General features: G+C 52.5%; 6 protein-coding genes across 6 annotated transcripts; 3 read left to right on the top strand and 3 right to left on the bottom strand.

Moving 5' to 3' along the window:
* Window positions 1-198: 198 nt before the first annotated feature.
* BO72DRAFT_451622 (uncharacterized protein) lies at window positions 199-888 on the top strand. The gene has a single exon (XM_040945531.1). The coding sequence runs from the start codon at window positions 250-252 to the stop codon at window positions 547-549; it is 300 nt and encodes a 99-aa protein (XP_040797623.1). The 5' UTR covers window positions 199-249; the 3' UTR covers window positions 550-888.
* A 310-nt stretch (window positions 889-1198) lies between these two features.
* Window positions 1199-2745, top strand: BO72DRAFT_451623 (uncharacterized protein). The gene is made up of 3 exons (XM_040945532.1): window positions 1199-1525; window positions 1576-2317; window positions 2377-2745. The coding sequence occupies exons 1-3, from the start codon at window positions 1475-1477 to the stop codon at window positions 2463-2465; spliced, it is 882 nt and encodes a 293-aa protein (XP_040797624.1). The 5' UTR covers window positions 1199-1474; the 3' UTR covers window positions 2466-2745.
* Window positions 2746-3826: 1081 nt separating this feature from the next.
* Window positions 3827-5241, top strand: BO72DRAFT_499938 (uncharacterized protein; the record flags this gene model as incomplete). The annotated part of the gene is made up of 3 exons (XM_040948872.1): window positions 3827-4784; window positions 4869-4994; window positions 5063-5241. 3 exons carry the CDS (start codon window positions 3827-3829, stop codon window positions 5239-5241), a joined length of 1263 nt encoding a protein of 420 aa, XP_040797625.1.
* A 1679-nt stretch (window positions 5242-6920) lies between these two features.
* On the bottom strand, window positions 6921-9891 carry BO72DRAFT_386869 (putative C6 transcription factor; the record flags this gene model as incomplete). The annotated part of the gene is made up of 2 exons (XM_040941653.1): window positions 6921-8469; window positions 8516-9891. 2 exons carry the CDS (start codon window positions 9889-9891, stop codon window positions 6921-6923), a joined length of 2925 nt encoding a protein of 974 aa, XP_040797626.1.
* A 230-nt stretch (window positions 9892-10121) lies between these two features.
* Window positions 10122-11047, bottom strand: BO72DRAFT_233553 (uncharacterized protein). The gene is made up of 2 exons (XM_040939870.1): window positions 10310-11047; window positions 10122-10201 (listed from the first exon to the last, which is right to left on the bottom strand). Exon 1 carries the CDS (start codon window positions 10971-10973, stop codon window positions 10461-10463), a length of 513 nt encoding a protein of 170 aa, XP_040797627.1. The 5' UTR covers window positions 10974-11047; the 3' UTR covers window positions 10122-10201; window positions 10310-10460.
* Window positions 11048-17664: 6617 nt separating this feature from the next.
* On the bottom strand, window positions 17665-18651 carry BO72DRAFT_451626 (uncharacterized protein). The gene is made up of 3 exons (XM_040945533.1): window positions 18594-18651; window positions 18233-18523; window positions 17665-18148 (listed from the first exon to the last, which is right to left on the bottom strand). Exons 2-3 carry the CDS (start codon window positions 18423-18425, stop codon window positions 17856-17858), a joined length of 486 nt encoding a protein of 161 aa, XP_040797628.1. The 5' UTR covers window positions 18426-18523; window positions 18594-18651; the 3' UTR covers window positions 17665-17855.
* Window positions 18652-19705: the final 1054 nt, after the last annotated feature.

Here is a 19705-nt window from a genome sequence, read left to right on the forward strand (position 1 = left end):
CGGAGATTGAGGAGGGGGGCGAGTCGCTGCCTAAGGCGGCAGAGGGCGGTGAACCCATATGTGGATGGTCATTGGTGCACAGGAAAAGCGGGGGAGGCAATTCAACCAATAAAGGTAAAGTGCCTAAAAACCCTTGAGAAGGTCTCGCCTGCTTATAAATCGAGGCTGACGATCCTTTGAGTCTTTTTTTTCTCTCTTCGCCCATTCTCTTCCACGTTGATTGATTGGTTTCACTCATTCAGCACTGATATGAAGAAACTGCCTATCGGGGATACACGCGGCTTCCTCCGTGCTTACTACCGTTGCACCGTTGCACTCAACCATCCCCTAGTTACTGCAAAGTGCAAACCACGCCCTAAGTTTCCAACTAGACAATCTATTTGGTTCAACAAGAGTGACTCATCTCGCGCCACAACAAAATTCCCCGTGATGAATGCTGCTACGGACCGTATTTGTACAATCGCGGAATGTATGTATCTGCGTCTTCCGATCATCGGGGCTCTCGTACCACTCGGGTGCCTCGGATCGCACATTCTTCTATGGAGATGAATCAATGAGGCTCTGTTACGGTGGACCATTTCGAGAAACGCCGAGAGCAGCGAGCAGCGCTCGTAAATACTCATAGATCAAAAAGAGGTCAAGATGAGGCAGCTGGGAAACTCAAATCTCATCTCGCCGGAACTGCTCATCTCGGTCCAGTGCCACCCGGACAACCGGGGTAAACCGTGGGGATGGAGGAAACAGGCTCTCCTAAGTTCACCATCCATGGGTTGATCGATAAAACCCCAGGCACGAGGGAGGAAGCGCGGGTTGGCGTTATGCTAAGTATAGCAAAAACGCCATCTTCCAGCGACTAGACCCATCCTGCATTATCACTTTCGCCGTAGAAGATGGTGTTGAATGATTGGAGTTATTGGCGGATCCATCTTGACCCTGCAGGAGCCAATTACCCTCCCCATCGGTTTGCAAAGGTCCCGAAAATGAATGACGTGAGGATCGACTACCGATGGAACGGACGCCAACTAAGCCTCGACCCGTAGTGGGTGGATTGCCCTGATGGAGTCTGGCGTTTGTGCATGGCCGCAATGGCCCCGATGAAGCTTGGGTATTGGGTGCAGTGTTTCATAGTACATAGGACAGGATGGTGTTGACCGTCACGACATGACCTCGTGTTTCTGCATTCATTGACGTGTGCAGTCTGTCAGCGATAAGCAGCATGAACGAGTCCACGTTTACTGTCGGACTCAGCCGACCTTCCGCTTCAACCATGTGGCGGTGTAGTTAGAAATCACGTGAGTGACTAGCCACAGTGGGGCTCCGCCACGCTATCTTATCCCAACGCGACTTCTTATCTGCAACTTCGCGATTCAGCCCAGCCTGTCTTGGTTTGACCATCAATAGACCGCCTCTCCTCATACTTCTTCTCTTGTCCATACCCTCTTTCTTCAGACTCATATCAACGTTCTTCAGAAATATGTCGGAAATAGCAGCCCTGGAGGCTGAGGTCAAGGAGTTCAAGCTTCAGGTACGACCGCCGCATTTTTACCACCCTCCACTGGATCTGACCATCATCAGCTTGAAACCGTCCAATCGAGTTTGCAGGTAGACCCAGACAACACAGAATTGCAAAGTCTCAAAACTGAGCTGGAAGAACTTATAAATCTTACCGAAACATCCATCGCCGAACTGAAACCGCCAGCGCCACCAGCAGTACCCCAATCAGCCGCGGCGAAGGACAAAGGAGCGAAGGACAGTTATAGCACACAGAGCAACTATCGCAAACCGACCGCTGAGCAGCCCGATGAACCGGCACCAACCTACCAGTCGTCCTTCTCCGTCAATGAAAACGTTCTTGCGCGCTGGGTATCGGGCGATAACTCGTTCTATCCCGCGCGCATCACCTCCATCACCGGCTCCTCGAGCAACCCCGTCTACCTCGTTTCGTTCAAGTCGTACGGGACGGTGGAATCTCTGACTTCCAAGGACATTCGGCCAATTTCCAGCAATGACTCGCGTAAGCGCAAGGCTGATGCAGGCTCAGGCAATTCTTCTTCCCAATCACCGGCACCCCAGCCATCCCACTCGAGCGTGATTTCTGCGGCGGCGGACATCAACCCTGCGTTGGCCAACCAGGCGCGTCAAGAGCCGACCAAGGTGAGCGAGGGATCCGCACGGCCTACCAAGGCCGCCCGCAAGGTGAAGGCCAACAAGGAGCTGGAGGCGGGCAAGATGAAATGGAAGGATTTTGCCAGCAAAGGGAAACTCGGACGCAAGAAGGAGAGCATGTTTCGAACAGGAGACGGATTGAATGCTCGAGGTATGCTCTTCTCCCACTTCCTACAATGTGGAGTGCGTTTCAATGACTGACTCGGGCAGTGGGCTTTACGGGGTCCGGCCAACAGATGCGCAAAGATCCGACGCGATCGCGACACGTCTACCAGCAAGGCGAGGAAGAAGGATACTAGTTCTCTGAGTGTTGATCGATGGGATACATCCCGCCGTTACCTCGTGTCCTCTACCATGTATCACATCGCTAACGGGCTATGGTGACAGATCTAGTGCAAGTCGATCCTGTCGCAGGAGCGGGGGAGCGATTGTCGATGTCCACACTTGATGTGGTAGGATACCAAAATTATTGATAACGAAGGACTTTCTCTTTGTAATTTATTCCATTCTTATTCTATTTATTATGACTGCCATGAGATGGACTTTTTCACGTCTTGCGCCTAAAGCACAGGACAGCCGTTGCTATGCTTCTGGTATTGCACGCAACCTAATCAATGCAGCTCAATGTGCCTCCACGTATATAGTAGGAACGAAGCATTCGAGAGAAGATGGACAATGAAGTGCTAGGAGCCTTATAATCGTCGTCGAGGCGATGCCTAGTGTACAGTGCACACAACCCTTGATTTCACGATCTACCAAGGCCTTGAAGGCTGCAAGTAATGCTTTCCTCACCTGACTGTTGTCCTCAGCACATGAACCTGCTCAAGGCGGCTTTCAGGAGGCTAGAATTATTGGAGGGACAATTCTAGCGTGGTTCACAACCCGCACAGTCAGAGGCAGAAATCCGCATCGCATTCACAAGCACCCAACACCGCCACACTCTCAAGATCACTTTGCTTGCAAAGGTGAGCAATGAACTCTTATCATCTCTTGAAGCGTTGGCGTGTCACTTTAACCCTTAATCCCACTGTGACTGTCTCAGACGCCTCCCACATGGTATCTACCTCTCCTAGGGTCGACAGTCCTACGAAAGTGCAACATGGCCGTTGATAGTCGCGAAGATCGTTCAGGCTCTCTAGATCTCACCGGTATTTGCAGACTATCTTTTAATTGCTCCTATGACCAAGAGAATGTGTGTTTTGTGGATCAAATTCAGGACTCAGACTGCTTGGTGCAGGCGCCAACAAGCCACAGTGTGGCACAGTTAGGAAGTTGCAGTGCGTTCACCAACACATAACCATGTCTAGCAGTCAGCAGCGCAGCCTTGTAGTGTTTGTGCGCCAGCCTTGAGCCTTGCAGGCTTTCACTTCACTTAGCTTTGGGAAGACACCCATACCAATGGATGGTCTTTCAAGTATAGCCCCCGCAGGCAACACTTGCGCCATGTGCCATAACAGGGTTCAACTACTGTTGCCTTGTCCTTTGGGTTCAATCGATGTTCCAAGAAGAAAGGATAGAAGGTCAAGGGGAAGAAACTTATAAAAGCCAGACTGATGTCGCGGAAACTTCCTTCTCCTACTTCCACTCCAGTGCACACTCTGAGGATCATCCAAGTTATCCAGCATCGACCGATCAAGATCACCCACGCTCATCCGCAAACATGACTTTCGAAACCATCATTGAGTCCTTTCAAGACTTCAACATCAATCCGCAATTCCAACCTCTCTGCTTCAACCCTCCAGCCGACCTCAAAGCAACTTGCAGCTCTCTCTCAGAGACCCCAACCTATCTCTTTCGCGTGGCATCAGCGAAGACTAGCGCCCAAACGAGCAGCACATGGGTCCGTCCCAAGAGCACCCTCCCTCACGGGGAAGACATCTTCTCCAACCTGAATGAAGGCAAGAAACGAGATCGCATCGCCGCCCTTCTGAATGACCATCTCTGGTGGAAGGAGCCCCCCAACGACCCCTTCGTTTCATGGACCAGTTCCCTGCTCTTTGCGCTACAGTACATCTACTTCCGCCGCTGGAGCTACCGCGACGGTTCGCCTCTGGACGAAATCAACCTCTACGTGATCGACACCACCGAGTTCCCTCGCGGAACTTTCATCCGTGACCTGGACTTGCTCAATGCCTTCCTCGAGAATGATCCGAACCCACAAGGCGACAGTCTGGCAAAGCTGAAGGAATTCCGCGATGCGAAACTCTACTTTGGCGAATATCTGTCGCAGGGCGCGCTGCAGATCGAGGGCAGATGCCAGGTGATCAATGCGCAGTCCCTCTGTGAGGGCAACCGGCTCCGGCGCATCCAGCCCGCATTCGCGGATATCCAGCTCCCCCAGCAGAGACCGCTATGGGCGAACGAGGTCCTTCGCCTGCGCCGGGTGTTGGCGACACGCAGGCAGACTCACCCTGCCGTACCGCATGATTGCATGCAGGCGCTCCGCGAAATTGTGGGCTTGTTCGAGAACCCAGCCTGGAGACTTCCCATGGCGGTATACTTTGCAGCGCTGATGGGGGATCTGATTGAGACGGCCACAGCAAGTACCCCAACAATACCCATCGGGGTATCCGCTGCTGCATTGCTCGAAGAATTGCGATCATATTATGAATCTTCCGGTTCGCCTCCTCCTCCTCCTCCTTCTTCTGGATCTATGCCCTTTGAGTACGGACAACGGATGGCTGACTATACTCGTGCCTTAGATATCGGTCTCGATTGCGACCAGCTCAAAACGAAGATCATCGCCCCCGCAGCGATGCCCGAATTGATCCAGACCGAGACGATCTTTCGCCGTGTCCACAAAGACTACACTCTGAGGAAGGCACTTGGTCAGTTTACTCTCTCTTGGACGATGTTTTTGTCCTAAGCATAGATAATCGTCTAACCAGAAGACCAGATACCCTAGGCAAAGCTAGATCATTCCTCGGAAGACTCGGGGGCATAGCGGCCACCGTCTCGGCGGTCGACCCAGACCGAACAGCCACGAAAGAAATCCTCTCGGAGGTTAACACGATAATCAAGGACTCGAGGTTGATAGTCTGCCTGGATGCGTTCCCACAGCGGTTATCTAGTTAATACGTCCCCTCCAGAAGGGCTGGTGAAGTGGCTCAAGATCGAACGTCTAGATCAACCCGCAGTTTAGCGAGAGCTTATCGGGGGAGAGGGGGGGGGGAGGGATGGTCACTGGGGCTATCACTAAAGCAGTTCTCCGGTGTACACTACGGTCCACGGTTCTCCCCGATCAGCTGTCTGTCCATTGAGTTTTTAATCAGCAGCTCGGGTTTGGCAGGTTTCTTGGACTCCACTATGCATGCATGTCTGCGCCTTGTTGGTTAACTTAGTTTGCTTGGGGGTTCCATCATATTGATTTAAGGTTCTGGGGGACACGTTAGAGTTGCGATCCGTTGGTGTGGGAATTGAAGCTTGTTTTGACTTCTCATCCTCGTCCTTGTTCTCGAGTTATCGTAGTCAACAGGATCCTATGATTTCTGCTGAAAAACAGCACAGTCTGCCGTTTTCACAGCGTTGCGTACTGTACCTCCAAGAAGTCTAGTCTCGCAGGTCCTTCAAAACCCAGACGGTGTCTCGAGCTCATGGATACAATTCCTCCCCACGATTCTCTCCGATCTGATTCTGAGGCGAACATTTCACCGGTTTATTAGCACTCAAGAGGACCGATCTCTTCTAGCCATGCAAGACCATGGACCACCGATACACGAAATCCGGCCATTTCGTCAGCGCAAAAAGGGGAGGAAGTGGGAGAGTAAGGCCTGGAGGTTTCGATGCACCCTTGCGCTTGCCGGCGCAATTCAACCCAATAACTCTTTCCTTGGGAGTAAGCATGGTGATCACTTATGAGCCTGGCTCGAAGATAAAGCAAGCCTCCGAGTGATGCGTTACGTGTATCTGCTTCCGGATCCTGAACTTGCGCTGTATGGTTGGCTGTGCTGCACCTGCCATGGATACCGTACAATTCCAAGGGGGAAATCAATTGAAAGGTCTAGGATGTCCTCTGCTGGAGTGGCTTCAACAGACAAGATGGTCCGACAGTAAATGCCTCGTACGTGTGTTGATGGTGGGCTGTTGGGTACCCTCCTCAGAGTCCTCACGCCATGCGCCACGCTGTGGCATCCCTACAACAATTCCGCCATTGAGACAGTCCGAGCGACACGCTAGTTTGCCAGCGGCATCTCGTGTCCTTCTTTCCTCTACAAGCTAGGTGCATCGTAAGAACAAACAAGAAGATACAAATGATCAAGGTAATCGTCATAGATTGCTGGAACTGATATGCCTCCGGTCCATCCAAAATAAGATAACCCCCCCCAACCGAACCGGACGCCACGCTCGTCAAAATCAACTTGCATGAAAACCCCTTGTCAAGCCATTTCATTCCCATCAGTGTCGTGTCACTCCACAGACAACATTTGCGCCATTGCAAATTCCAATGCTGCTGAAACCAGGAACCAGAAAGAAGACAGAAACAAGAAATGCGACCTGCAGATCCCTCTGATGGGTTTACCCCAAGAGGTTTTCAACCCTCAAATAAATATCGCGTCAATCCCAAAGCATTGCGTGGTCTCGTCAGTCCGCCGAAGCGCGCATACATAATCATACAGCACAGCAGCCGCGCATATAGCGTAATAATACAGCCCAAAAAATGCTCCATCGTGGGGAAAAACAAAAAAAAAGAAACATCGAAATCGAAAGAGACAAAGGAAAAAGAAACGAACAAGGCTTATAATCAATCAATGAATTCAGCGGGCAAACTCGGTCCACACGGTGGTGAGCCACCCAGTCGGGGTACTCTCTGGAGAAACTGTGGCTGGTAGTTGATCATACTCGCACCCCTCTAGAAAGGCAAGTACATCGTCTCCACCCAAGCTCGTTGACCACAAGCTATTAGTGTTAACAACTTCCAGTCCATCCACGGTCACTGGCGGGGAGGCGCCAGGGTGGCCGACTGAGCCAGGAGGGGGCAACAATGGCAATCCATGTGATGACGCTGCCGCATTGATCGGAGGAAGTGATTGAGAATAAGGAGGAGGTGGCTGAGTGCGATTGAGCCAGGAATTCAACGGCTGCAGGCGGTTGGAAGCTGCTCCTGGACCATTGTACTGCGAAGACGCCGGGGTCGATGTAGATGGCGGAACGCCGTATGGTCCAGGCGGTCCCAGCGAAGGAAGGTTGGGGGACGACGAATTATACAACGACCCATCCGGATGGTGTTGCAAAGACGGGAGAGAGTAAGGGGATTGAGATTGCAAGGAGCGATTAGGTGGCAATGGAAGACTAGGCCGACGTTCGCCGTCGGGTCCGGGCAGCGGCATACCAGGGCTGTTGATAGGGACCCAAGACTCACGTCTGCCCCCCGCGCCATCTAAGGGAGGCTCTCCAGTGTCTCCAGTCTCGCTGCGGACAGCATTACTGCCTGCATCGCTAAGGATCGTAGCCCGTTCACTCGCAGCAGCAAGACCGTCATCGTCGGCGCCACTCTCTGGAAGTTGGTCTTCGATAATACCAAAATCAAGGAACAACTTCTCCAGAAGCTTGAACTCCTCAAGACCGCCGCCCGATCCGCCCTCACGTACAGGGCGAATTCCATTGGCGTGAGCATCGGCCGGGTCAGCCGGGTCCGATTTGCGCGATTGCCGCCGAAAGTCACGTTTGACCTTGGAGAAGTACGTGTGCAACCGATTCAAAGTGCGGAACCAGCCACGCGCCATCTTGAGGCGAGGTCGCATCTCACGCAGGACATCAAGTGCTTTCCGGGCTTGCGCTTGTCCCTGCGTGTTTCGATCGCTCATATTCTTCGAGGCCAGTACCCCATCTGGGTCCATGTGCGGAAAATGAGCAGCGTAAATCCCGATGAAGACAGCATTGTACACTGCGAACCCCACGAGAGGGTTTTCTACCAGCACTCCTCGATCCTGGCAAGTCACGACCAGGTCCATCATTTGTCGGGCCGCGCTGAACAACACCCGAGCACTTTCACGCCAGAACCCATCAGCAAGTCCGGCCTTTTCCATTGGAAAGAGCGGCTCATCCAACGGTCCGACAGGTTCGGTGCATCGTACCGGGAGGAAGGGGATGTAAGCACGGTGAAGAACAATCACCGACAGGAAGTGGACCACATGCATGACAGTGTAAGGAGCGAGAGTGTTATTCTTGTACATGATGTGGGTGTCGGTGTTGCGAGGAGAGTACTGAAGATTGCGGGACAACCCATCCTGGAATTCGCTCAGCATTGCTCGAAGCTTCGAAAAGCGTGACTCAGGGTGCCACGGAGGCCATTGCTCAGTTCTACTCACGGTCAGAATAAATCGTGCTAAGGGAATGAGCGCAGACATACCTTCTCCCCCCAGCACACGACCATTTGGCGATGCTGCCCCAGATGCGAATTATACGGATAATTCGACTGTGGACGGACTCTTCAGCACCGACTTCCCAGCGATCGATCTCATCCTCACTCGAGTCTTTCCGACGGGAGATAGGAGACCACGCTTTTGCATCTCCCGGACCAGCACTCGGCATTCGGTCGTCTCCTAAGCCTCCTAAGCTTTGTCGAATGCTGGGAATCTGAACTCCCTGAGCACCGAAACTTGTGGGGCGACGCACTGCGGGCTCACTCAAGCGTGACGTTCGAACACGTTCTCCAAAAGCAAAGGCGTTATCACTGGGGAGCTGGATGGCGAGCTCCTTGACGCGAATCATGCGAGGGCGGTACTTGCCACTGCTCAGACACCGGTCGAGGATGAAACAGGCCCAAAAGGTACGACGTTTCGTCTCTTGGGCGATGACATCGTCGGAAGTTTGTTCCCGTTGCTCGACAGGACGCCTGGGGAGCCCGAATAGGTCGGCTTCCGTTTTGAGAACGGGAGATCGAGGCCCCTCACGAAACGGCATCTCATTCTCCAGCTCAAAGGGCAGACCCATCGCTTGAGAAAGCCGAATGGCCATCCCCACGTATAGCCAAGCACTCCTCCCACGGCACATTCCCCATTCATGCAAGGCCAGCATCAGCAAGGCTTGTACGCGCGTCAAATCGGGCACTGCCAGACTAGCACCATCAACGCCGGCCAGCCGGCTGCGCAACGCTGTCGCATAATATTCGGAGGCAACTAGAGGATTGGAGGGGTTTCCAGGGGACGATGGAGAGTGGTATGCGACAAGTTGAGGGTGAAAACGTGCCGTAAGAGCGAGTACACCGAGGGGAATGAGCGGGTTGAGATCTGATTTAGTCGCAGGAGGACTTTGCGCGGGATCGCGTGTCGCATCGGCGTTGTTCGGTGGAGAGGGGTTAGAGGAATTGGAGGAAAGCTGACGCGCTTGGCCGATAAAAGATGCGGGATGTACGAAGGGTAGCATAGTCGCGAAGTGGGATTGGAAAAGATCGAAGACGGCATCCCAAACTTTGTTGGTCAGGATTGATGCATCAAGCACATCGGCACCAATCCTGGACGCATCTTTAGCAGCTGTAGAAGAGAGACCAACGGTCTTGCGCGAGCGTTGTCGCTTGGGGCTGTCCCAATCGCCGTTGCGCTCCTCGCCCTCCGCCAGGGCGGCAAGGTCCCGTTTCGCGGCACCACCGCCCATGCCGATTGCGGGGGCGGGATATACACATTCTCGGCCAGAGGACTCACACGCGCGACAAGTTGTGTCAATGCCAGCGTTCACACATTTGATCTTGCTCCGCCGACAGCGAGCACAGGCAATACTAGAGCGCATTGTGATGAAAAGGGTGGGCACGAGAGACGGGCAAGCCGTCTCTCTGATAAGATACGAAGGAAGGAAAGGACGGAGGGGGCAACGATGGTGGGAAAGAAGGGTTGGAGGAAGAGGAGGGACGACAGCCCCAAGGACTGCAGGCACCAAGAGCGAAGAGGTAGTAGCAGTAGTGGTGGTTTGTGTCTCCGCAGGTCGTTACAGTTCCCGTCCGCCGTATTTCTCCGGTCAATTTTCCCCGGGATTCCGAGCCAGACGCCAGACGGTCTGGGTTGCAAGGGGGGACAACAGCGATGCCCGGTCTTTTCACGGGCTGTTGTTCGTTGTTCGCTGTCAGTACCACAACCCGGTTTTTGAGGGGGGAGAGGGGGTAGAGCTTTGAGGATCCACTGAGGATGTCCGTGACGAAGCGTGCACTTACAGATCTTTTGAAGGATGTTTATTGGCGTAGGATCTTTGCGTTCTGATGCCGGTAGCACGCAAGGGGAGTCAGGTCTGAAGCCGGGAAGTAGTCGGTCAGTTAGGAAATAGGTGTGGGAGTAGAGGCTGGCGACAGCGATATTGCGATGTTCTCAACCAACGCAGCAAGATGGTAGCAGAAGGGAAGGTGTAGGAAAGGAAGGCGAAAAAAAGAAAAAGAGAGGAAAAAAAATCAAAGAAGTCCAGTTGGAGTGGAGAGGGCGTGGGATGAGTACAAAAAGGAAGAGAGTGGCCGTAGGTAGTAGACGGCCGGGGAACGGGAAAAATGAAACCGAATGCGATAGGCGCGAGAATTCGGGCACACGAGAAATTAAATTAAACCCCCGATGTAAGCAAAGTGTGCGACTGGGGGAGAGAAGGTGGAGGAGGGGGGAAGAGTGGAGGAGATGGAAAAAAGGAAGAATCCAGATGGAGTCTGGTCGGGTAAGAAAGGGAGAGTTCGGCGAGGCTAGTGTGGGTGTGGGGGAGAGAATGTAAGGATGAGAGGGAAGTGTGGATGGATGGGGGTAATTAGTTAGGAGGGAAAGAAGAGGATGGGGAGGGAAAAGACAACAGACGCATAGAGTAATGGGCAAGTAAAGAAAAATCCCTTCACAAAAAATCATGGATATGATTAAAAAAAGATTCGAAAAGAAAAAAAAGAAAGGGAAGCCACATAAAAAGCATAATGATAAAAAAGAAAATAATAATAATAATAATAATTTGCAAAGCGCTAATAACAATGAAGAGAACAAGCAAAGCAGGCAGGCAAGCAAGCAAATCGCCAGACTAACCGTAAAGACGGAATACGCGGAGTGTGGGGGAGAGCCCGACTCTCTTCTCGCCCAGGGTCGGGGCTCCGGTCCGGCAACGCGCGCGTGGGTTGCGCAGGGGACAATGTCTGGCAACCTCAACTCGGGTAGATTAGGGAAAGGGAAGCTTGACGATAGATGGAGAAATTATGATTCAAGAAGCCCGGGGGGAGGAAGGGAAGGGAAGGGAAGGGAAGGGAGAGGGGACTAAGAGCAGTATTAGTCCCAAAATGGCTTCTATTCAAGGCGGACTGGCCCCATCTGACGATGATGATGATGATGATGATGATGATATAGACAAAGAAGAAGTTGAAGAAAAGAGAAGCTGAGAAGTCCGGCCGAGGGTTGAACAGCGTCAAGGGAATCCCAACCAGGCAAGGCGCCATCCGCATTTGCGGAGGCCCGACAAGATTTAGTCCGGAGCGGGTCTAGTGCGGCCTGAGGATGCAAGGACGCGACCGAGCGGCCGGAGAGAATGAGAGTGTGGAGCAAGATTCCGAGTGCCGAGATGGGAAAAGACTCAGGTGAATAATGAATTTCCTGGAGAGAGAAGTTGAAGATTCTGACCACGATATGTTGGACTGGCTATCTTAATAGATAAAAATCTACCTATAATAAAACGGAAATAATAGAAACAATTGAAAGTACATCCTTCGTTCTCTCTGCAATGGCGGTTGAAAACAAACAATAATGAAAAAAAATCAATTTATGAGTACAGTACTTCGTACATAAGAAACAAAGCCCAGCAGCACCACCCGTGAATCAGGGAAGAGTCCCGAGTCGAGTCGGGTAAATTACCTACCCTCCTAGACAACTTGCTGGTTGGGTCACGGCGTCACGCTGGGTAATAATACACGGACTCGGGTGCCAGTTGGCGGCGACAGCCGATGTTGCTTCGGTATGTTGGCTGGGCCATGCCGTCTGGTGTTCCTCCACTATTCAGGTACTGTACGCCCGTACAATCAATCGCCCATTACCCCCATGAGATCAGAAGGGGGAGTGTAGTGGTGGGAGAACCTTGAACAGGAGGGAAAAAGAGGGGAAGAGAAGCGAGATGGATCACAAAGATCATCAGGGAAAGACTCATTTTGTCGTCATTATTGAGTCTCACATACTGATTGATCATTTACACCCAGGCCAACTCCTGACTCCTGATCTGATCTGATCTGGTCTCTGGTCTGGTCTGGTCTGGTCTGGTACCGACCGACCGACCGAAGGACTGAGAGACAGAGAGACAGACAGGATGCCGGTTAGCAGCAGCCGTGTGTGGAACGTCACTTGACCGCCATCTGGCCCATTCCATTACCTAACTTGACCTTTCCCCAGCCCTGCTCCCGGCTTATTGTCGTCGATCAATGTCAGTCCCCGAGCAGTGACTGATCAAGTACTCCGTGGAGGTGGATCAATCAGGGTTGTTATGGCAAGTGTCGAAGACAATTATTGAAACGAGGGTCTCTCTAATTGCTACAATAACACCTCAGGAGACGATTAGTCGAGTTGGGGGAACGGGGGTACCCAGAAGACATTGACACTCACCCCCTTCTTCCCCCAGTGAAAACCGTTACAAAGAATCCGGGGATTGCATGACGCGAACCCCCAAAAAGACAATACCGCCGACCCGGCCACCGCGAACCCATCATCCCTCCCTCTCATCCCTCCCTTTAATCAATCCCTCTGTTCCATGTCTACATGACTACACGACTCGACACATTAACATATCCAGCCCCGACCTCCACAACAATCCAACCATCCAACCACTCTTACTCGGGCACACGGCCTGATCGCTTGGATGCTGCCACTGCCGCCAGTCACAGCCCACCGACTAACCCAGCCACAATACCCCGGAATGCAAGTCTAAACTCAACCCCAACCCCAGAACAGCAAGTGACACGGGTCAATCCCCGGTTAAGCCAAACGGGACGGCGAAGGGTAGGCGACGGAGGAATAAGAACGACAAGGAGGGGCAAAAAGTAACGGCAACTGAATCTCAGCCGACCACAATTCGTGATAAACCTCGGGTATCGACGCATCTGACGGGCGAGCCAAGACGCCCAGGGCTGACATAGCCAGACGGCTTCGCAATTCTCGTTTTCGTGCTCCAGATCTCAGTCCTCTCGTCGCGGAGGGTATTCTCTTGTCGGATGTCTCTTTTCCCACCTCCCCTGCATCGGATCTCCCCGCGGGGGAGGAGAGCGAGATGAGATCACGATCAGCCCGGGCTCCCTTCGCTAGGCGCCCGCGGTCACTGGCCGGACACCCTATGCAGCACAGAGTTGTCTCATCTGCTTTCCCCCCTCCTCTTCCTCCTCCTTTCCCTGCTGCTGCTGCTGCTGCTTCTGCTGCTTCTTTCTTGGACCGGACTGAATGAAGAGAGGAAGATCGTATATCATCCCTGACGGGATTGGTTGCCGTCAGGGATATGGTACCCGATCGACAGAGTCCCGAGGAATCCTACTCGCTGACATTCAAGCCTCAAAAGGCCTGTGCAGCCCGGTGGTGGTCATGGACCCCAATTGGTTATGCACCCCCAGTCCATTCTTGAAAAAATGTTACCATTGTCATCACAGGCTGGTTGATAGGTACGGTAGGTAGGTACCTACTCTAGTACCTCTACCTAGTACCTAGTATGCTGCACTTCTCATTTGGGCGAGTCAGCTCATTGTACTGTAGTTACCTCAGTTAGTACTAAGTCTGTACAGTACGTATGATGATTGATCCTAAGCCGACCGATCGGAGCCAACCCGGCAAGTCCCCGCGCCCATTTAACCGGTTATCCCGTGGCCGCTCAATCGGGCCAACCGGGGATGCTGATTGGTCTCCACCGCCACCCGAGGCATCAAGCGAACCGACCCCGCAATCACGGAGAAAGGCTGAGGAGCAACTTTTAGGAACAATGGAAATTATTCATTAGTCATGTCTGCCCTGAATGGGGGCAGCCAACGCGCGACTGGTGACTGCACAAGACAAACCCCCATTCCCCCAACCCCCCCCCCCCCAAAATTCTTCCCCCTCCGGAGGTCGACCGATGTGACGACGGAGAGACACTAAGACTGAGGAAGGAAGGTCCCTTCTGCCACTAAGCCACCACCTGCCCACCTGCTGATGTTCTTTCTGCTTGCAGTAAGTTCATCCGCCGCCTGTTAAGCCGCCGGGGTTGCTGGCTCGGGAGTCTGACGACGAGACCTTACCATGGGTGGGATGAGGAGACGCTGGTCGGCAAACCAGCAAGCAACAACAATTATTCCTAGCCCTGGGAACAGGTTGTCTTCGGCAGACCATCACATGCACCTCTGAAATACGGAGAACGACGAGTCTGGTCTGCATGCCAGTGACCCGAGGATCATCATCCCGACCCCTCCTCTCAGACAGACGGTTAGACTAGACAGCCACAATTCTTTTCTCTTTCAGACCAGGGGAAAGAGGTTTTCATCACAGTGACCACACGGGAAGTGTGAAAAATCGAGAAAGTACCAACCACAAAAAGAAAAAAAAAATCCCCAACGATCCCATGACCTGGCCCCAAATCAAATCCAGCCAAGCCATGCCCAGCCAACCACCACGCGACCCCCTCTCCACTCCGCCCAGTCCTTTGAGAGTCTTACAACTTCACCAAAGTGACTCCAAGGCAATGAAACCTATTGAAGCCCTCTTTCTATCCCGCTTTCGTCATAGCTCGGCTTTTCTCCCCAGGTGTCTTCCCCCCCGAATCGGCCAGGCCCGCCAGTGCGGTCAATGAACGGTCGACCATTCGTTGGCCTGTCCATGCCACGAGTTGCACTAATCCGAACAAGGCTAGCTGCCTCCCGACGGAGCACCTCCAGAGTGGCAGAGCCTGGAGCTCGACTACCTTTTCCAGGCCTGAGGCATCCCCGATTCTTCTCCGGTTGCTTCGGGGAAAGAAAAAGGTGGGGAGCGTTTGTCTGGTGGGCACAACTCTTTTCCGGGGCCGCATTTTATCCATCAATTCCCTCACTTACGGGTAATTACAGATGCTGAACTGACAGCTCGTCAATTTTACTTGCTTACCATGCGTACCATGCTGCTAGGTGCCGCCCAGGCCTTCCGCAATCTAGTCGTTGCAATGGTTGCACCTTATCTGGCTTGCACCATCTTGTCTCGGATTCACCAGATGCACGTGGGTTGCGCTCAACCCTAATTGTTTGCCGGGGTTGTATGGAGCGCTAATCCATCCTACTACAGTCCAGCAACCGGATACTTGTCCGGTTGGTTCCTTCACGGCCTCCTTGTACTAGCAGGTGACTTTGTGCCTTCTTCGCTCTCTCACCGATAAGTCCTAGATAGGCCCGGCCAGTATATGCTATCTTACCACCAAACGATTCGCTAAGATCGTTCGTCCCGCGTCGACCCCCTGAACATTGTAGCAACGGCTATGGGTTTTTTTTCGTTCCGGTCAGAATTGCACCCAGATTACAGGATTCTGAGCGAACGCTCGGTTCCTAGAAAGCGGTCAAAGAGCCTAGCTGCCTACTAGGTAGTAAGCTGGAGTAAAGCTCATCCAGATGCCGGGCTGTCCCGAACTCAGCCGAACCAGAATAAGAAGCCTTTGGAGTCTCGATCTGCGTCTGAGAGACTGGACCTGATCCCGCCATTCAGCGGCTTTTTCTTAGTAACAGCCTGTCATGCGGACAGAGGATCTTAGGCGAGAACCCTCCCAGCGGGCCTCGCCTGTGGTGGCTTAAATTGGCAGGCGACGGACACAACCTGGAGATTCGGAACTCTGGGGTCCTTGGGTTCCGACATAGGTTCAACTTTCCTACCGGATAAAGCAAGCCGATTTGTTTACGAGTGCAATGCGATCGATGGAGTTAGTATCGCGGAATACGCTAGGGGGTGTGGACACCCGTTCAAAAGGATGTGTGGCAAATCGATGCGGAGGACGAGCAATGGAGCAGCCGGACCCCAGACTCTGACATGTCACGTATCACCGTGTTCCCCCATTCCGTCCCCCTCAGATCAAGTCGGTTATGCTTTCGCGTTCCCCTCTCACCCTTCTCCTCCTCTTCCCGCCGCCGTGAGGAGCCCGGTTAACCGGGGAAGAGTGGTGGTGTTTACACGGGGATAAATAAGTCCGTAGTTCGGATGATCGTAACCTGGCTCAAAGATAACGGAGGGATGGGGGTATGGTTGACAAAGGTACAGGAGATGTAGACTCTGACTCTGTTCTAACACCAGAACATGTAGGAACATTGCACTCAGTCGAAGAATGCGGCTTTCAAGGTGGTGGGAAGCCCCTCCAAGTGACTTGTGAAGATGGCAGAGCTCACTCCCGATACCACCGCCCCGGGATTTTCCGTCCGTCGGCCTTCCGTCATTGCATTCAAATGAAGAATTGGAGACTGGCAGCCGTCGCGAACCGGATTTGTCGATTGTTCTATCGTTTTATGCTTGCGTACGACCGAGGTGAGATTGGATCTTTGTGGGCCAAAACTACTGTCTGCCATTTCTGTCTGTGATGGACTTGCCCCCGGGGATGATGAACATCCGACTTCGGCCAGATTCTGCAGTCCTCATACATGCATGCTCTCAAGCAATGTACAATATCGACTTTCCTTATGCTAGCTATGCTAGTGGAATAAACACGTTCGGAGCAACCGCCGGCACTGTTTCCTCCCAGAGGCTGTCTCGGATAATCTTCTATGGGTAGCATTCGTGGAGGGGACTCAAACGTAGCGGGACACGATTATCTCCGATCCTCTTGTCCTGTTGGTCCGCAAGCCCTAATGTGCTCGCATTATTTTCATGCCGATATTTATGTAAAACGGCATTGTAAGTATAACTCAATGTATAGGATTCGCATGCTAGGTGCGCAAGTATGTACAATACCTACCGCCTCAGCTGAATAGATATCCCTGGCGAAGCCACTCTCTCCAATAGAAAGAAAGGTTTATATTGCAGCTATGACGGTCTTGATCTGCTACTTTGCTATCTTTATGCGTAGGCGCTTTCTGGATCATGTTTCTATGGGCTGGGTATTCTCAATCTTGAAATTGGAGGATGTTAGAATGAGCTGCTGCTGTTGCTGTTGCGTCGCTGCAGGCTGTGTCGGAAATATATTCCCGATGGGTTTCGGGTTGGACATCGAGGGCAGTCGATGTTGTTTACACAATTTTAATAAGTAGAATGTGTGTCTCTGGTTCGAAGAGTCTGAGCTATCCAGTCCGGTTTCCCATAATTTGATTTCTTGATTGTGTGGTGTAAATGACTTGGTGGTCGAGACTGCTGGTAATGCTACGGCATCACTGAGCAAGAGGACTTGTTGTATCACATGTAGACATGTGCTATGCATTGCTCGAGGGTAGTATTTTGTCCACGTCTACTGATTGATGGATGCGATCCGGGTTCATTGGATATAATCATACGAGGGAAGGAAGGTGTGCCCTTTCCTTTGGAGCAAGACTCTTGATTTTGTAGGACTCATGATCGCTTACTGTATGTAGCATGCCGATTCCCGCAAAATACTCAAGCTGGTCCGCGCACCTGGCGCGTGTGATTGAAGGTGAAATAAGCCCTTCGCGAATAGTTGTAAACTCAACGCTAAACAAAAAGTGCTCGGGAGGTGACGCCTTTTTCTCAGAAAACCGATAATCCCCATAAAATCCCACTTACAACGCCGAAAATAAACACCCAAATGCAAAGAATCATCCAGGTACCTCTTGACAATACGTGCAGAGTCGATTACTGCCGGCTCTGCGTCCGCCCGAACGAGAAGAACGAGCCCCATCCTCGGTGTGTCGCGGCCATTCCAGATGCGTCCGGCTTCTCGACCTGGCCCGCGGCCGCATGGTGTGCTCGAGACGCAGACCGGGTTTCAGCGTCTGCGCGGGTGCCGACCCGGTCCAACTGGCTTGATGGCAATTTGGCGATCGAAGCCCGCTCGATGTCCGGGGTGACGCGCTCGGTCGAGTAGAGCGCTTCGCGCATCTGCCAGCGCCGTTTCTTGAACACGATGAAGATGGTTGTGAACGAGACTGCGCTTTCTTGGTTAGCAGGCTTGGGGGATCCTCCCGTTTCTGGGGGGCGATCTGTTTGCTTGGATGGACGGGGGGACTGACTTCCGACAACGATAACTAAAGCGACGATCGTGCATAGAATGATCATGCCTTTCGAGGAGACGCTTTTCGTCTCCGAGGTCGACGCGGAGTTATTCTTTTGTTCGCCGTCTACTGCGTCGAGCACGCTCTGCGCGAAGGTCTGCGCGATCAGCGCTGCAATGACAGCGGGCAGGTAAAGCCGCCTTGAGAGCATAGTGCTGTGGTTATATGTGCGGGTTTATTGACGATCGGAAAGGAATAGGTGTGTGGAAGATCTGGATCGGCGACGCGCAGCGTTGTGTGACTTAAGATCTGGGCGAGAAGAGAAATGTCAGTGAAGTGGGAGATCGCGGGGGTATATGAGAAAGGAGCTTCTGCAGACTGGTGACTAGGTACTCAGGTATCTTTGGGCTTGACTTCTCCGCAGGTTCAACACCCAGGGGTTGTGGTGTTTCGAGAAGAGGAGCTATCCTTGACTGTTCGGTTGTGATAGGCCCGACCAAGACAGCCTTGACCTCTGCTGGATGGGCATTGGGTCGTCAGCTGCATCCATTAGGCCTGGCGAGTGGGCTTTTCAATCCTATGGTGATTGAAACATAGTATCAAATCAGAGACGAAATGCGCTCGGAGAAGGTGTGGTGTCGGCGCCTGCAAGTGACCAATGGTTCGATGGGGTCGGGCCCGTTTGTCGCTGGGGGGAAAACTGTAGGTTTAGCGCCGTCTCGCACTATAGCACCTACTATATTACACTGCAATACATTCATATCTTCCGGTCTAATATTTGGATAGCTTGCAGGGAGCTGCAGATACCTTTGTGCAGATGTCACGCAAATTAGCAACACTGTCAAGACTCGGCAACGCTGCAGAAAACAAAAAGAGTAATCGCTCATCTTGGATACATTTAGCGTGATGAATGACCTCTTTCACCCCAGTGCTGGTATGACTTCTATCTATACACCCAATTTGGAGGCTCGATCACTGTTATATTGAAGTATGATGGACTATCTCACAGCAACAAGAGGAGACACCCCGCCGATGGCTGTTAAGATATGTTGTGGATTGCCGAAAAAGGAAGGCACCTACCCAGACGGACGGTCCACCGCCAGGTCACCCGGTTCCTGAAGGCCAGGATTGAACTTGAGTCTACCTAATCCTTTCACACCTCACACTGATAGCTTACATTGCTTTTACCTCTTTCATTGATCTCGTCACTCCTTGCTCGATCTTCATGTCATGCTCTAAACTGGCCTGAGAGCTACGTCAATGTGCAGACTAGCGAGGTGCCAAAGATGGCTAACGAGGCACCGTCCAACCTCACCACCGCCCCAGCCGGCACAGACAGTACGTTAGACGAGGTAGAGGAACTATTCTTGCTACCGATGGCAGTTGCCAACAACGAGCCTCTTTCCCCACAGCTCAAGGCTGTAATGGCAACCCAAGACACTACTGCCTCAACCGACAGACCTGCGGAAAGACGTCCATCGCCATTGCTTA

The sequence above is a fragment of the Aspergillus fijiensis genome (genome assembly GCF_003184825.1).
Source record: "Aspergillus fijiensis CBS 313.89 unplaced genomic scaffold BO72scaffold_58, whole genome shotgun sequence".
In the NCBI taxonomy this organism is placed as follows: domain Eukaryota; kingdom Fungi; phylum Ascomycota; class Eurotiomycetes; order Eurotiales; family Aspergillaceae; genus Aspergillus; species Aspergillus fijiensis.

Bases quoted from the DNA above. Each gene is read 5' to 3' on its own strand.
- BO72DRAFT_451622 (XM_040945531.1), top strand. From the start codon at position 250: ATGAAGAAACTGCCTATCGGGGATACACGCGGCTTCCTCCGTGCTTAC.
- BO72DRAFT_451626 (XM_040945533.1), bottom strand. From the start codon at position 18,425: ATGCTCTCAAGGCGGCTTTACCTGCCCGCTGTCATTGCAGCGCTGATC. The intron at 18,149-18,232 runs GTCAGTCCCCCC...AAGAAAGCGCAG, and splicing joins TTTAGTTATCGTTGTCGGAA to TCTCGTTCACAACCATCTTC.
- BO72DRAFT_233553 (XM_040939870.1), bottom strand. From the start codon at position 10,973: ATGATTTTTTGTGAAGGGATTTTTCTTTACTTGCCCATTACTCTATGC.
- BO72DRAFT_451623 (XM_040945532.1), top strand. From the start codon at position 1,475: ATGTCGGAAATAGCAGCCCTGGAGGCTGAGGTCAAGGAGTTCAAGCTT. The intron at 1,526-1,575 runs GTACGACCGCCG...GACCATCATCAG, and splicing joins TCAAGGAGTTCAAGCTTCAG to CTTGAAACCGTCCAATCGAG. The intron at 2,318-2,376 runs GTATGCTCTTCT...TGACTCGGGCAG, and splicing joins AGACGGATTGAATGCTCGAG to TGGGCTTTACGGGGTCCGGC.